Genomic DNA, 17,570 nt, shown 5'->3' with positions numbered 1-17,570 from the left:
GGAACTCTAGGGCAATGCTGTCTTTGTTCTACTGACTGCCTTTCCTAGTAAACTTGCTGACTTATAAGGTTGAACTAGCGAGTTACAGGACTGTTCTTTCTTCTTCATTCTGTAACAGTGTTTTTGTTCTCTTTCACTCTGTTTCTTTAATTCTGAAGTGCTGTGTTGTCAGTCATTGTTTTTCTTATCACACTTTCTTCATTTTATAAATGCAGCTGATATGTCAACTTTTCTCTAAAATTTTGGATACCGTTGATGCCATTGTTGCTATGTATTGTAATCTGAAATTAGTTAAAAATATCTTTTATTATGCTGTTTGGCAGAATAAGTGCCCAAAACATGTACCTTCATTCTAAAACAATATTTCTCATAACCTATTGTCTAACATAGCTTGAGACATTGCAGAGAATTCAGTGTGTAATGTCCTACCTGTGACACACAAATCTCATTCTTAACATACTTTAATTTTACCAAGAGTGGAGTCCTACATGTAAACTAGCATACTTTCACAGTGATCCCTTGTACAGCTCCATAAATGTACTTTTTGTAAAGAAAACTTAATGATGTTTTTGAGTTACGGGTACAGTTTATACTGAAATCAAAATAATTAATTTTGAAACAATATTCGCATCAAATTAACTTCTAGTGCACAAATATACTTCTTTCTGATTTCCTTTTTAAGTCTTGTGCTCTCAAGAATTCCCCACTGGACTACAGACAAGTTTGCAATAATACACTGTTCCATTGTTTTTGTTCACCAGAGAAAATGCAATGATGGATGGGAAAATTTACGTGTTCTACAATGAAAGTTTTGTAAAATGATAATCACATGTTAAAATATATACTTTTAGCTTTATTTTGCCCCTATTTTGGAAACTGTATCTCAATAAATATATTTTCATTAAAATTTCTCTGTTTTCTTGGAATTACTCAACGTTCTTGAACATTCTAGAGAAAACATTTTGGCCAGTGTTGGCCACATCCGCACTTGATTTGCAGCTGTTTCACTGACTTCCCATAATTAGTCCATTGCTGTGACGCACTCGTTTGACGCCCATATCTAATAATAATAATAATAATAATAATAATAATAAATCCCGTGGAGGCCCGGGAAAAGAATAGGCCTCCGGTATGTTCTGCCAGTCGTAAAAGGCGACGAAAAGAACAAACCACTAATAGGGCTAACCCCCCTTTTAGTGTGATTAGTTGGTTCAGGACAGAACTAAAGAAGCCTCGGACAAGCGCCGTTATGGTCGGGGACGACGCTTGAACCCTATGCCCGCCCACAATGGTAACGACACTGCTAGCCAACTGGAAAATGATTCAAATCCAAATAGAGGTGTTTTGCAGGATATGCTTCCTGCAACCACCCTAGAAGGAAAACAAAGACAGAGGATGATATGGTCAGATGAAGTTATTCGACACCTCATAGTCTGTTATTACCAAGCAACAAACCTAGGAACCAACACAACTGGATACAGATCACAAGTATACACAACATTTATCACCAGATACCCAGAATTAAAATTTTTAACAGAACGACGACTAGCTGATCAGATCCGTGTAATAATAAAAAATAACAGGATACCCCTGTCAGAATTAGAAAACATCAAACAACAAGTTCAACAAATACTGGAACAAAATAATGTGCAATCAGAAGAAGAAGAAAATACAGTAATGAACTCAAACACCCCAGAGCAAACAAACAAAGAACAACACGCATCAATTAAACAGTCAGAGGAAAACGAAATCTTAAGACAGCCACCAGAACAAGCACAAATAGAACACGAAGTGACACACATGTTAGATATAGAAGAAAAATTTCAGCTGACATATATAGAATACAAAGACACAAATACAGACATTAGACCATTCTTGCATAGACCACCAAATAACCCACAAGTCGAAACAACAGTAAAAACTATCAACACAATCATACACAACAAAATAAATGAAAACACAACTATGGAAGAGTTACAACTACTGGTTTATATAGGAGCACTCACTACACTAAATATACACACTAGGCAGAGATCAGAACCAACCAACACACAGAAGAAACCCACAAAACCAGCATGGCAACACAGGCTACAGATCAGAATAGAAAAACTGAGAAAAGACATCGGACAGCTAACACAATTTATAAGAAATGAAATGTTAGGAAAAAAAAAAAACTAAAAAGGTTAGGTAAAATCTCACAACAAGAAGTGATAGAGCAATTAGATGAAAAGAAGCAGAAATTACAAGCATTGGCCAAACGACTTAGAAGATACAAAAAAAGTGAAAATAGAAGGAAACAAAACCAAACATTCAACACAAACCAAAAGAAATTTTACCAGACAACAGATAACACACACATTAAAATAGACAATCCACCAAACATAACAGACATGGAACACTTCTGGAGCAACATATGGTCAAACCCGGTACAACATAACAGGCATGCACGGTGGATACAAGCAGAAACAGATACGTACAAGATGATACCACAAATGCCTGAAGTGATAATTTTGCAACATGAAGTCACCCAAGCAATTAATTCTACTCACAATTGGAAAGCCCCTGGAAAAGATAAAATAGCAAATTTCTGGCTAAAGAAATTCACCTCAACACATTCACATCTAACTAAATTATTTAACAGTTACATTGCAGACCCATACACATTCCCTGATACACTTACACAAGGAATAACTTAGCTGAAACCTAAAGATCAAGCAGACACAGCAAACCCAGCTAAATATCATCCCATAACATGCCTACCAACAATATACAAAATATTAACTTCAGTCATTACACAGAAATTAATGACACATACAACACAGAACAAAATTATAAATGAAGAACAAAAACTCTGTTGCAAAGGAGCACGAGGATGTAAAGAGCAACTGATAATAGATGCAGAGGTGACATATCAAGCTAAAACTAAACAAAGGTCGCTACACTACGCATACATTGATTACCAAAAAGCTTTTGATAGTGTACCCCACTCATGGTTACTACAAATATTGGAAATATACAAAGTAGATCCTAAATTGATACAGTTCCTAAACATAGTAATGAAAAATTGGAAAACCACACTTAATATCCAAACAAATTCAAATAATATCACATCACAGCCAATACAGATTAAGCGTGGAATATACCAAGGAGACTCATTAAGTCCTTTCTGGTTCTGCCTTGCTCTGAACCCACTATCCAACATGCTAAATAATACAAATTATGGATACAATATTACTGGAACATACCCACACAAAATCACACATCTGCTATACATGGATGATCTAAAACTACTGGCAGCAACAAATCAGCAACTCAACCAATTACTAAAGATAACAGAAGTATTCAGCAATGATATAAATATGGCTTTTGGAACAGACAAATGTAAGAAAAATAGCATAGTCAAGGGAAAACACACTAAACAAGAAGATTACATATTGGATAACCACAGCGACTGCATAGAAGCGATGGAAAAAACAGATGCCTATAAATATCTAGGATACAGACAAAAAATAGGAATAGATAATACAAATATTAAAGAAGAACTAAAAGAAAAATATAGACAAAGACTAACAAAAATACTGAAAACAGAATTGACAGCAAGAAACAAGACAAAAGCTATAAATACTTACGCTATACCAATATTGACCTACTCATTTGGAGTAGTGAAATGGAGTAACACAGACCTAGAAGCACTCAATACACTTACACGATCACAATGCCACAAATATAGAATACATCACATACATTCAGCAACTGAAAGATTCACATTAAGCAGAAAGCAAGGAGGAAGGGGATTTATTGACATAAAAAACCTACATTGTGGACAGGTAGACAATTTAAGAAAATTCTTTCTAGAACGAGCAGAAACTAGCAAAATACACAGGGCAATCACTCATATAAATACATCGGCTACACCACTGCAATTTCATAACCACTTCTACAACCCTTAAGATCACATAACATCAACAGATACGAAGAAAGTAAATTGGAAAAAGAAAACACTACATGGCAAGCACCCGTATCATCTAACACAGCCACACATCGATAAAGACGCATCCAACACATGGCTAAGAAAAGGCAATATATACAGTGAGACGGAAGGATTCATGATTGCAATACAGGATCAAACAATAAACACCAGATATTACAGCAAGCATATTATTAAAGATCCCAATACCACAACAGATAAATGCAGACTTTGCAAACAACAAATAGAAACAGTAGATCACATCACAAGTGGATGTACAATACTAGCAAATACAGAATACCCCAGAAGACATGACAATGTAGCAAAAATAATACATCAACAGCTTGCCTTACAACATAAACTTATAAAACAACATGTTCCCACATACAAGTATGCACCACAAAATGTACTGGAGAACGATGAATACAAATTATACTGGAACAGAACCATTATAACAGATAAAACAACACCACATAACAAACCTGACATCATACTCACCAATAAAAAGAAGAAATTAACACAACTAATCGAAATATCCATACCCAATACAACAAATATACAAAAGAAAACAGGAGAAAAAATTGAAAAATACATCCAACTGGCTGAGGAAGTCAAGGACATGTGGCATCAGGATAAAGTTGACATTATACCAATTATACTATCAACTACAGGAGTCATACCACACAATATCCACCAGTACATCAATGCAATACAGCTACATCCAAACTTATATATACAACTACAGAAATCTGTAATTATTGACACTTGTTCAATTACCCGAAAGTTCCTAAATGCAATGTAACATATACCGTACAGTTAAAAGGAAGTCACGCTTGATCAAGGTCCGCGTCACCTTCCATTTTTAACCAGACATAATGTCTGAGACAAGAAAGAAATAATAATAATAATAATAATAATGATGATGATGATGATGATGATGATGATGGTAATAATAATAATGACCGTATGTACAAAGTAATTGGCAATGTGAATGTAAAATTACTTGTTCCACTACATTTAGATTTATCATGCAAATGATTGTGTAATATGAAATTAACTAGAAATTGAGTTTTCATACAAAATTGTTTACTCAGGATTAAGTATAGAGTGTAAGCTAAAAGCGGCTGCTGTATACTTTTTCTGACCTCCAGGTTTCTCACTGGGATCCATTGAAAACTTATGAGAAAACCTCATTTCGTTTTTACATACTTCTCACTCATACCATACTACATGGGAGTGGTAGCAGCCACCCCATACTTGATTGAAAAAAATGACACGAAACCAAAATTATTGCAGAACTGTTCTAATAACATTATTGGAAAATCACATAAAACAGATAGTTTTGAAACCTATCAGTGACACAAATATATGTATTAGCTTTAGGAGTGACAGACTCGTGATCCTCCTTGAGGTTATCCTGTGCTGACCATTGTGGTGTTATAGAAGAATTTTGTTGATTAGATTGATAGACTTAATAACTAATCAAATTGGGGGAGGAGAGCTATGTGGCACAACTTCACTAAACATGGAAATAGGTTGATTGGACACATCCTGAACATCAGTGAATTGGTAATTTGGAAAGGGGGGGGGGGGTTGTTGGAGGGTCAGGGTACAGTTTGCCTAGGTGGAGTAAGATTTAAGTGGATGTAGGATGTTTATAGGAAAATACTTGCACGAGATAGACCGTTCTGGAGAGCTGCATCAAACCAATCTTCATACTGAAGACTATACCAAAAATTATTTTTAAATTTATGACAGTTGCTCAATACATAATCCCCCACAGTTCTTGTATCAGAACTTTTTTTTTTTTTTAAGAGTCAGAATTTGGGTGCAATATTAACCAGCTTTTTTTTTAGTGTCTCCATCATGTTCTACAGACTTATACCAGTGTTATGTTGTTAGCAAGTATTCCCTGTTAGTAAAATTCTTTCCTGCGATTGTAGCCATGTTTTCACTTCATGAATTATGTTCTTATCTTCAAAGTGTGTCCTGTGTTGAGATTCCTTAAGAGATGCGAACAGATGGAAATCTGAAGGTGCCAGGTCTGGGCTGTGGGTGACCAATCAGAGTTCAGTTTCTGCACTTCCTGACACCTTACCTCTCTTTACCCAATGCACAACAGTATTCCTATCAATTACATTATTACCGTACACTGCACTCAAAATTTTATGGATTTTCATCAAGATTTCTTTTTACACACCCATTTCAATTACAGCACCTTGTTTGTAATGCGTGTCTTGTGTGGCTGTCATCTTGATGGTTCATTATAGCTCTGCCATGTGTTAAAATTGTTCAAAACTTCACATACATGCAGATGAACATCAAATTTGAAATATGTAAAAGTTTGTTTTCCTACATATATTAATGGCTGTAGAGAATGGAAAAGGGATGTTATGTATTGAAAGTCCCATGTGAAATGCTTTAAACAGAAAGCAGGCCATTAATTACTTTCTAGCTGAACAAATTCATCGATACTCATTTCACTTTTCCTCGCAGTGTGTTACTAAACTTAAACACCATTCTGAAAAGATTATTTGTTTATAGAGTAAACTTGCTGCAGATCTTCAGTGCTATGCTTTTTTTTTCATGACATCTATGATTTTCTTCACAAATAGATTGCACATTTCTAGAGAAAACTGAAATCCTGATTTTTGAGAAGCCTTTGTTTGCAAATTATATGTATTTTAATTAATACTCTCTCTTGTTCATATTTTATATACACTTTTGATGATAAAATAAGAAATATAAAAAGGGTGCTGTATAATTGAAAGCATTTGAAGGAAAGGTGTTTAATAAACACCAACATATGACAATGTGTGCATTTATATGCATTAAAAGAGACTTGGTATTCAGTTGCACCAAGTGCAAATATAGTCAAGGTCGTGATGATTTTCATTACAATTATAAGATAGTACTTTCTCATAGACAACAGTACTGTCAGCAGGTACTCTGATTGTGCTGTAGAACTTTCTTAATGAATCATGTATCTATATTTACAACACTGGTGGACATATTATGATTTGCTTGTCACACGTCCTCTGTTAACATCAATTCTGCTGAACATTGATTGCCCATTATAAATGTACTAGGTTCTATGAGTAAATTGCTTGAATTATGCGTGTTTTAGAACATGCAGCTGATAATATCTTCAATAGCAGTCAACAAATTCACTATCTTTCAGAAATCTAAGAATGCAGAATATACCTGTTCAGTTGCATCTAATATTTGGAAGATATCACATATGAAGAAAACAAACTTTGTTTCTCATTAGTGGTGTTTTCTGAATCTCTACTGATTCTTAGCGAAAAGTTGTTTGTCTTTGGAAAGTAGTACTTAGCTGCTAAAGCGATTATTATTTTGTGTCTGAGTTTCTGTTTCCCAAATTCATGTTAGCTACTTAGTTACGAAACTGATGCTTTAATTATTAGTGAATTTTCACCTTATATCTTTCTTGCAGCTTCTTCAATGATGCCACTTACAGAGAAACAATTGAGAATTCGGCGACTTATAATACACGCTTGTGTATTGAAAGAAGACTGCGAATGCCATTTCTTGATTCTCAAACAGGTAATTCTAATTGATCACTACTTATAATATTGCAATATTAATACACCAGATACCAGTCCTGAGCAAGTGGGATATGCGTCATCACTAACATAGTTGTGGTGGTGTGTGTGTGTGTGTGTGTGTGTGTGCGCGTGTGTGTGTGTGTGTGTGTGTTTTGGCAATGTAATACTTGACCGGCAAACCAAGTCTTGGTGATGACTAGTATTTATGCAAGGGGGGAGACAGATAGATTGTGTTTCTCAATAACTGTACTTTGGTTTATATTCCAAACTTCTGTCCAGTGCCTGTTAAAAAAATCGAGATAGTGTACTTAATAATTCATCAGATGCAGGTGTCCAGTACATTGCTGCCATTTGAAATGAGAGGACTACATGTTGTAATTACATGCACATAAGAACACAGGAAGTAGAGCCGAGGCTAATAGCGATGAACACTGTGCTGCGTGGGGTACTGGCCAGTGGTGGCATTTGCCACCCGTACGCATAGCCTGCGCTTCAGGGAGTGTTTAAAACATTTGGCATTGATTTTCACTTTATTATAGGTGTACTAATGCTATGTTCATACTGGGGGACCTGAAGCAAACACATAAAGTTTTGCATTAACAAGCTGAAGCTATAGTTTTTTGAGGTATATATTTTTTGAAAGAGTTAGAAGCAGAAGCAACTGTCCACACATGGAACATAGCCAGCATTGTCAGGTGTCAGGGGAAAGAACAGCTGGAAGTGCTGTGCAGAACAGAGACAGAGCACACAGGTATTATAATAATAATAATGTCGTGTGACTAGGGCCTCCCGTTGGGTAGACCGTTCGCCGGGTGCAAGTCTTTCAATTTGACGCCACTTCGGCGATTTGCGCGTCGATGGGGATGAAATGACGATGATTAGGACAACACAACACCCAGTCCCTGAGCAGAGAAAATCTCCGACCCAGCCGGGAATCGAACCTGGGCCCTTAGGATTGACATCCTGTCACGCTGACCACTCAGCTACCGGGGGCGGACAGCACACAGGTGACACATCTCTCTTTCTGAGCAGTACGTGTCACACACCCATCTTCTGACTGGCACACCACTCTGGCACCTAGATGGCAAGCAATAATATCATGCAATGCTACTATATCTCTTAGGTGGTTAACTTGAAACTGATTTGAAAGTGCAGTTAAGTAAATTGGCCACATTTTAATGTCTTTGCGCTCTGTGAAATGGAATTTCAGTCCAGAATAACTGCTGTGTTCGGATGCAGGCTGAGTTGGCATCCCTTCGCTCCCAGCTTCAGGCAGTGTTGGCTTTGGTCACACAGCTTGAGGCTGTTGCCAATGGGCATCACTGTGGGGGTCCGGATAGCGGTTTGTCGGGGACGGCCAGCTCGTCCCACGCATCCCCCGATCGGACTACGACTGTGGTTGCCCGGGATACTGCCTGCATTGAGGCTGATCCCTCACCTGTGGTAGAGTGGAGGTCGTCTCAAGGTGTGGCAGGGGGCAAAAGACATTCTGGAGGGCTGAACGGAAGGCCTCTCCAGTTTGTCTGACGAACCGGTTTTAGGCTCTGTCTCAGGCTGATACTGATCTTCGGCCTGACATGGCTGCTTGTCCTGTTCCAGAGGTTGCCCCTCAGTCTGCAAGATCCGGGCGGTCGCAGAGGGTGGGCTTACTGGTAGTTGGGAGCTCCAATGTCAGGCGCGTAAAGGGGCCCCTTAGGGAAATGGCAGCAAGAGAGGGGAAGGAAACCAATGTGCACTCCGTGTGCATACCGCGGGGATTCATTCCAGATGTGGAAAGGGTCCTTCCGGATGCCATGAAGGGTACAGGGTGCACCCATCTGCAGGTGGTCGCTCATGTCGGCACCAATGATGTGTGTCGCTATGGATCGGAGGAAATCCTCTCTGGCTTCCGGCGGCTATCTGATTTGGTGAAGACTGCCAGTCTCGCTAGCGGGATGAAAGCAGAGCTCAACATCTGCAGCATCGTCGACAGGACCTTTGGTACAGAGCAGAGTGGAGGGTCTGAATCAGAGGCTGAGACGGTTCTGCGACCATGTGGGCTGCAGATTCCTCGACTTGCGCCATAGGGTGGTGGGGTTTTGGGTTCCGCTGGATAGGTCAGGAGTTCACTACATGCAACAAGCGGCTACACGGGTAGCAGGGGTTGTGTGGCGTGGGCTGGGCGGTTTTTTAGGTTAGATGGCCTTGGGCAAGTACAGAAAGGGCAACAGCCTCAACGGGTGCGGGGCAAAGTCAGGACGTGCGGGGACCAAGCAGCAATCGGTATTGTAATTGTCAACTGTCGAAGCTGCGTTGGTAAAGTACCGGAACTTCAAGTGCTGATAGAAAGCACCAAAGCTGAAATCGTTATAGGTACAGAAAGCTGGCTGAAGCCAGAGATAAATTCTGCCAAAATTTTTACAAAGGTACAGATTGTGTTTAGAAAGGATAGATTGCACGCAACCAGTGGTGGTGTGTTCGTCGCTGTTAGTAGTAGTTTATCCTGTAGTGAAGTAGAAGTGGATAGTTCCTGTGAATTATTATGGGTGGAGGTTACACTCAACAACCGAGCTAGGTTAATAATTGGCTCCTTTTACCGACCTCCCGACTCAGCAGCATTAGTGGCAGAACAACTGAGAGAAAATTTGGAATAAATTTCACATAAATTTTCTCAGCATGTTATAGTCTTAGGTGGAGATTTCAATTTACCGGATATAGACTGGGACACTCAGATGTTTAGGACGGGTGGTAGGGACAGGGCATCGAGTGACATTATACTGAGTGCACTATCCGAAAAGTACCTCGAGCAATTAAACAGAGAACTGACTCGTGGAGATAACATCTTGGACCTACTGATAATAAACACACCCAAACTTTTCGACTCTGTATGTGCAGAACAGGGAATCAGTGATCATAAGGCTGCTGCAGCATCCCTGAATATGGAAGTTAATAGGAATATAAAAAAAGGGAGGAAGGTTTATCTGTTTAGCAAGAGTAATAGGAGGCAGATTTCAGGCTACGTAACAGATCAAAACGAAAATTTCTGTTCCGACACTGACAATGTTGAGTGTTTATGGAAAAAGTTCAAGGCAATCGTAAAATGCGTTTTAGACAGGTACGTGCCGAGTAAAACTGTGAGGGATGGGAAAAACCCACCGTGGTCCAAAACAAAGTTAGGAAACTACTGCGAAAGTAAAGAGAGCTTCACTCCAAGTTTAAACGCAGCCAAAACCTCTCAGACAAACAGAAGCTAAACGATGTCAAAGTTAGCGTAAGGAGGGCTATGCGTGAAGCGTTCAGTGAATTCGAAAGTAAAATTCTATGTACCGACTTGACAGAAAATCCTAGGAAGTTCTGGTCTTACGTTAAATCAGTAAGTGGCTTGAAACAGCATATCCAGACACTCCGGGATGATGATGGCATTGAAACTGAGGATGATACGCGTAAAGCTGAAATACTAAACACCTTTTTCCAAAGCTGTTTCACAGAGGAAGACCACACTGCAGTTCCTTCTCTAAATCCTCGCACAAACGAAAAAATGGCTGGCATCGAAATAAGTGTCCAAGGAATATAAAAGCAACTGGAATCACTCAACAGAGGAAAGTCCACTGGACCTGACGGGATACCAATTCGATTCTACACAGAGTACGCAAAAGAACTTGCCCCCCTTCTAACAGCCGTGTACCGCAAGTCTCTAGAGGAACGGAGGGTTCCAAATGATTGGAAAAGAGCACAGGTAGTCCCAGTCTTCAAGAAGGGTCGTCGAGCAGATGCGCAAAACTATAGACCTATATCTCTGACGTCGATCTGTTGTAGAATTTTAGAACATGTTTTTTGCTCGAGTATCATGTCGTTTTTGGAAACCCAGAATCTAATATGTAGGAATCAACATGGATTCCGGAAACAGCGATCGTGTGAGACCCAACTCGCTTTATTTGTTCATGAGACGCAGGAAATATTAGACATAGGCTCCCAGGTAGATGCCATTTTTCTTGACTTCCGGAAGGCGTTCGATACAGTTCCGCACTGTCGCCTGATAAACAAAGTAAGAGCCTACGGAATATCAGACCAGCTGTGTGGCTTGATTGAAGAGTTTTTAGCAAACAGAACACAGCATGTTGTTCTCAATGGACAGATGTCTACAGACGTTAAAGTAACCTCTGGCGTGCCACAGGGGAGTGTTATGGGACCACTGCTTTTCACAATATATATAAATGACCTAGTAGATATTGTCGGAAGTTCCATGCGGCTTTTCGCGGATGATGCTGTAGTATACAGAGAAGTTGCAGCATTAGAAAATTGTAGCGAAATGCAGGAAGATCTGGAGCGGATAGGCACTTGGTGCAGGGAGTGGCAACTGTCCCTTAACATAGACAAATGTAATGTACTGCAAATACATAGAAAGAAGGATCCTTTATTGTATGATTATATGATAGCGGAACAAACACTGGTAGCAGTTACTTCTGTAAAATATCTGGGAGTCTCCGTGCGGAACGATTTGAAGTGGAATGATCATATAAAATTAATTGTTGGTAAGGCGGGTACCAGGTTGAGATTCATTGGGAGAGTGCTTAGAAAATGTAGTCCATCAACGAAGGAGGTGTCTTACAAAACACTTGTTCGACCTATACTTGAGTATTGCTAATCAGTGTGGGATCCGTACCAGATTGGGTTGACGGAGGAGATAGAGAAGATCCAAAGAAGAGTGGCGCGTTTCGTCACAGGGTTATTTGGTAACCGTGATAGCGTTACGGAGATGTTTAATAAACTCAAGTGGCAGACTCTGCAAGAGAGGCGCTCTGCATCGCGGTGTAGCTTGCTCGCCAGGTTCCGAGAGGGTGCGTTTCTGGATGAGGTATCGAATATATTGCTTCCCCCTACTTATACCTCCAGAGGAGATCATGAATGTAAAATTAGAGAGATTAGAGCGTGCACGGAGGCTTTCAGACAGTCGTTCTTCCCGTGAACCATACGTTACTGGAACAGGAAAGGGAGGTAATGACAGTGGCACGTAAAGTGCCCTCCGCCACACACCGTTGGGTGGCTTGCAGAGTGTAAATGTAGATGTAGAAGGCTATTATTGACATAGATACATAATGATGGCCTTTTTGGTTTCTTGGGTTCATAAAGTGACCGCCTGTATATAATTTTTAATTATTGTTGAGAACTTTAATAATTGTTTATACTCAAACCTTCCACCGTGTCCTTTAGTGTTGTTTGTGAGATGTGCTAATTTATTTCCATCCATGGCACCATACTGCATTGTTGTTGTTGTTGTTGTTGTGGTCTTCAGTCCTGAGACTGGTTTGATGCAGCTCTCCATGCTACTCTATCCTGTGCAAACTTCTTCATCTCCCAGTACCTACTGCAACCTACATCCTTCTGAATCTGCTTAGTGTATTCATCTCTTGGTCTCTCTCTACGATTTTTACCCTCCACGCTGCCCTCCAATGCTAAATTTGTGATCCCTTGATGCCTCAAAACATGTCCTACCAACCGATCCCTTCTTCTAGTCAAATTGTGCCACAAACTTCTCTTCTCCCCAATCCTATTCAATACCTCCTCATTAGTTACGTGATCTACCCACCTTATCTTCAGCATTCTTCTGTAGCACCACATTTCGAAAGCTTCTATTCTCTTCTTGTCCAAACTAGTTATCGTCCATGTTTCACTTCCATACATGGCTACACTCCATACAAATACTTTCAGAAACGACTTCCTGACACTTAAATCTATACTCGATGTTAACAAACTTCTCTTCTTCAGAAACGCTTTCCTTGCCATTGGCAGTCTACATTTTATATCCTCTCTACTTCGACCATCATCAGTTATTTTGCTCCCTAAATAGCAAAACTCCTTTAAGTGTCTCATTTCCTAATCTAATCCCCTCAGCATCACCCGATTTAATTTGACTACATTCCATTATCCTCGTTTTGCTTTTGTTGATGTTCATCTTATATCCTCCTTTCAAGACACTGTCCATTCCGTTCAGCTGCTCTTTCAGGTCTTTTGCTGTCTCAGACAGAATTACAATGTCATCGTCGAACCTCAAAGTTTTTATTTCTTCTCCATGGATCTTAGTTCCTAGTCTGAATTTTTCTTGTGTTTCCTTTACTGCTTGCTCAATATACAAATTGAATAACATCGGGGAGAGGCTACAACCCTGTCTCACTCCTTTCCCAACCACTGCTTCCCTTTCATGCCCCTCGACTCTTATAACTGCCATCTGGTTTCTGTACAAATTGTAAATAGCCTTTCGCTCCCTGTATTTTACCCCTGCCACCTTCAGAATTTGAAAGAGAGTATTCCAGTTAACGTTGTCAAAAGCTTTCTCTAAGTCTACAAATGCTAGAAACGTAGGTTTGCCTTTTCTTAATCTTTCTTCTAAGATAAGTCGTGAGGTTAGTATTGCCTCACGTGTTCCAACATTTCTACGGAGTCCAAACTGATCTTCCTCGAGGTCCGCTTCTACCAGTTTTTCCATTCGTCTGTAAAGAATTCGCGTTAGTATTTTGCAGCTGTGACTTATTAAACTGATAGTTCGGTAATTTTCACATGTGTCAACACCTGCTTTCTTTGGGATTGGAATTATTATATTCTTCTTGAAATCTGAGGGTATTTCGCCTGTCTCATACATCTTGCTCACCAGATGGTAGAGTTTTGTCATGACTGGCTCTCCCAAGGCCATCAGTAGTTCTAATGGAATGTTGTCTACTCCCGGGGCCTTGTTTCGACTCAGGTCTTTCAGTGCTCTGTCAAACTCTTCACGCAATATCTCCCATTTCGTCTTCATCTACATCCTCTTCCATTTCCGTAATATTGTCCTCAAGTACATTGCCCTTGTATAAACCCTTTATATACTCCTTCCGCCTTTCTGCCTCCCCTTCTTTGCTTAGAACTGGGTTGCCATCTGAGCTCTTGATATTCATATAAGTGGTTCTCTCCTCTCCACAGGTTTCTTTAATTTTCCTGTTGGCAGTATCTATCTTACCCCTAGTGAGACAAGCCTCTACATCCTTACATTTGCCCTCTAGCCATCCCTGCTTAGCCATTTTGCACTTCCTGTCGATCTCATTTTTGAGACGTTTGTATTCGTTTTTGCCTGCTTCATTTACTGCATTTTTATATTTCTCCTTTCATCAATGAAATTCAATATTTCTTCTGTTACCCAAGGATTTCTACTAGCCTTCGTCTTTTTACCTACTTACTCGTCTGCTGCCTTCACTACTTCATCCCTCAGAGCTACCCATTCTTCTTCTACTGTATTTCTTTCTCCCATTCCTGTCAATTGTTCCCTTATGCTCTCCCTGAAACTCTCTACAACCTCTGGTACTTTCAGTTTATCCAGGTCCCATCTCCTTAAATTCCCACCTTTTTGCAGTTTCTTCAGTTTCAATCTGCAGTTCATAACCAATAGATTGTGGTCAGAATCCACATCTGCCCCTGGAAATGTCTTACAATTTAACACCTGGTTCCTAAATCTCTGTCTTACCATTATATAATCTATCTGATACCTTTTAGTATCTCCAGGATTCTTCCATGTATACAACCTTCTTTTATGATTCTTGAACCAAGTGTTAGCTATGATTAAGTTATGCTCTGTGCAAAATTCTAACAGACGACTTCCTCTTTCATTTCTTAGCCCCAATCCATATTCACTTACTATGTTTCCTTCTCTCCCTTTTCCTAGTGACGAATCCATTCACCCATGACTATTAAATTTTCGTCTCCCTTCACTACCTGAATAATTTCTTTTATCTCGTCATACATTTCATCAATTTCTTCATCATCTGCAGAGCTAGTTGGCATATAAACTTGTACTACTGTAGTGGGCGTGGGCTTAGTGTCTATCTTGGCCACAATAATGCGCTCACTATGATGTTTGTAGTAGCTTACCCACACTCCTATTTTTTTATTCATTATTAAACCTACTCCTGCATTACCCCTATTTGATTTTGTATTTATAACCCTGTATTCACCTGACCAAAAGTCTTGTTCCTCCTGCCACCGAACTTCACTAATTCCCACTATATCTAACTTTAACTTATGCATTTCCCTTTTTAAATTTTCTAACCTAGCTGCCCGATTAAGGGATCTGACATTCCACGCTCTGATCCATAGAACACCAGTTTTCTTTCTTCTGATAACGACGTCCTCCTGAATAGTCCCCGCCCGGAGTTCCGAATGGGGGACTATTTTACCTCCGTAATATTTTACCCAAGAGGACGCCATCATCATTTAATCATACAGTAAAGCTGCATGTCCTCGGGGAAAAAATACGGCTGTAGTTTCCCCTTGTTTTCAGCCGTTCGCAGTACCATAACAGCCAGGCCTTTTTGGTTATTGTTACAGGGCAGATCAGTCAATCATCAGACTGTTGCCCCTGCAACTACTGAAAAGGCTGCTGCCCCTCTTCAGGAACCACTTGTTTGTCTGGCCTCTCAACAGATACCCCTCCGTTGTGGTTGCACCTACAGTATGGCCATCTGTATCGCTGAGGCACGCAAGCCTCCCCACCAACGGTAAGGTCCATGGTTCATGGGTTTACACCTATTACATTGTGGGTACAGTTAAAAATTTACACACACATCCATGATCCAGCAGTCTACAGTTTTTTAGACAGATTGAACTGTGGGCACTAAGACATATGTAGCACTTCAAGAAGTAACACATTGAGCAAATACTTTTAAAGAAGATGACTTGTGGGATAATGAGTACATGTGTGAAGTGAGTCCCTTATTAGTGACCTGTGAAAACTTGAATCCTTGAATGGCAGTTGCTGAAGATAACAAATTGTATGGAATGAAGTTTAGGAATTATTAAAGTCACTTTTTGATCATCAGTGGTAGACATACCTTTTGTGGAGCGCTTGATCTCTGTACTTCAAATTGAACCACAAAAAAGAAAAAAAAAAAGAAAAAAAAAGTTTTTTACCTAAAATGTATGGGATCAACACTCATCTGACAAGATCACCTTATTATCAGCGACAGCAACTGTTAGTGAAGTAAGGCATCAGATACAAACATCTCAACTGTAAGCATGATTTTGATTCCAATCATGAATAAATTCACAGTCATGCTTCACAAAGAGCTGCACACAGTATTTCTTATTTTTTATTTATTTATTTATTTACTTATTTTTGCTACAACTGAATTCAGTGCACAATATTTGAAATCAGTTTGATGTTCTGTTAGTTAACATTGTTCCCACAGCACCTCATAATTCCATGATGATATTTTGGAAAAATATAACATACGTTCAACAAGTTGATTTAGCTGGAAATTGTAGAAAATTATAAATGAGTGATACGTGGTGAGAAACTTTAATAACTCAGCGATTTTATTTTTGGCATTGGCAGGTTCAGCTTATGGATAACAAGCCAAATGTAAGATATCCATAAGCACAGTGACATTTTAAGAAGTTAAAAATTAGGAAGTTTATTCCATTCCATTTAGCAGCAGAAAGAACTTCATGATCAATCACAACTCAATTTGAAGAAACAAAGGGGCATAAAAATGGAGAGTTTTCTCTGTGCATATAACTCAGAACAATTATGGAGCAATGCGAAAATTTGGAGCTATCCTAAATGAATTTCTTTTCCAATAATCCATTCCCCCTGCAGACCCAGGGGTTAGAATAGGTCTGAGGTATTCCTGCCTGTCGTAAGAGGTGACTAAAAGGAGTCTCGCACCTTTTGGCCTTTATGTGATGGTCCCCTGTAGGGTTTGACCTCCATTTTTCAAAATTTTCGCAAAGAGCGAGCCAATTGGGGAAGGGCGCCTTACATGGTGCATCGCGCATTGAGATCCACGTTCTCGTTGTGGCATTGTAGTCCGGCTCATTTTCCATCTCTTGAGTGTAGATATCTTCGTGGGTGTGATATCCTCCGCCCAATATGCAGTGTCGTTTTCTGCGCTGACAGTGACCATTGAATTCTTTGCACCTCATAACCAGCACGGTAGCCAGTCTGTTGTGGAGAGGCCACCATGTACCCTGTTGGTTGTTGCCCCCTGACTACACAGGGATCACTCTGCTGATGCCTGCACCGTTAACTG

General features: G+C 39.6%; 1 protein-coding gene across 3 annotated transcripts in view; it reads left to right on the top strand.

Moving 5' to 3' along the window:
* LOC126236301 (zinc finger protein ubi-d4) overlaps nucleotides 1-17,570 on the top strand; it is a 223,512-nt gene that overhangs the window by 18,147 nt on the left and 187,795 nt on the right. For all 3 annotated transcript variants that reach the window (XM_049945499.1, XM_049945498.1, XM_049945497.1), the window contains exon 2: nucleotides 7,425-7,534. In XM_049945499.1, the coding sequence (XP_049801456.1) occupies nucleotides 7,425-7,534 (110 nt within the window). The remainder of the gene's footprint in view (nucleotides 1-7,424; nucleotides 7,535-17,570) is intronic.

Source organism: Schistocerca nitens, chromosome 2 (genome assembly GCF_023898315.1).
Source record: "Schistocerca nitens isolate TAMUIC-IGC-003100 chromosome 2, iqSchNite1.1, whole genome shotgun sequence".
NCBI classification, from domain to species: domain Eukaryota; kingdom Metazoa; phylum Arthropoda; class Insecta; order Orthoptera; family Acrididae; genus Schistocerca; species Schistocerca nitens.
The sequence above is the reverse complement of the archived record's forward strand: the minus strand, read 5'-3'. Positions and strand labels throughout refer to the sequence as shown.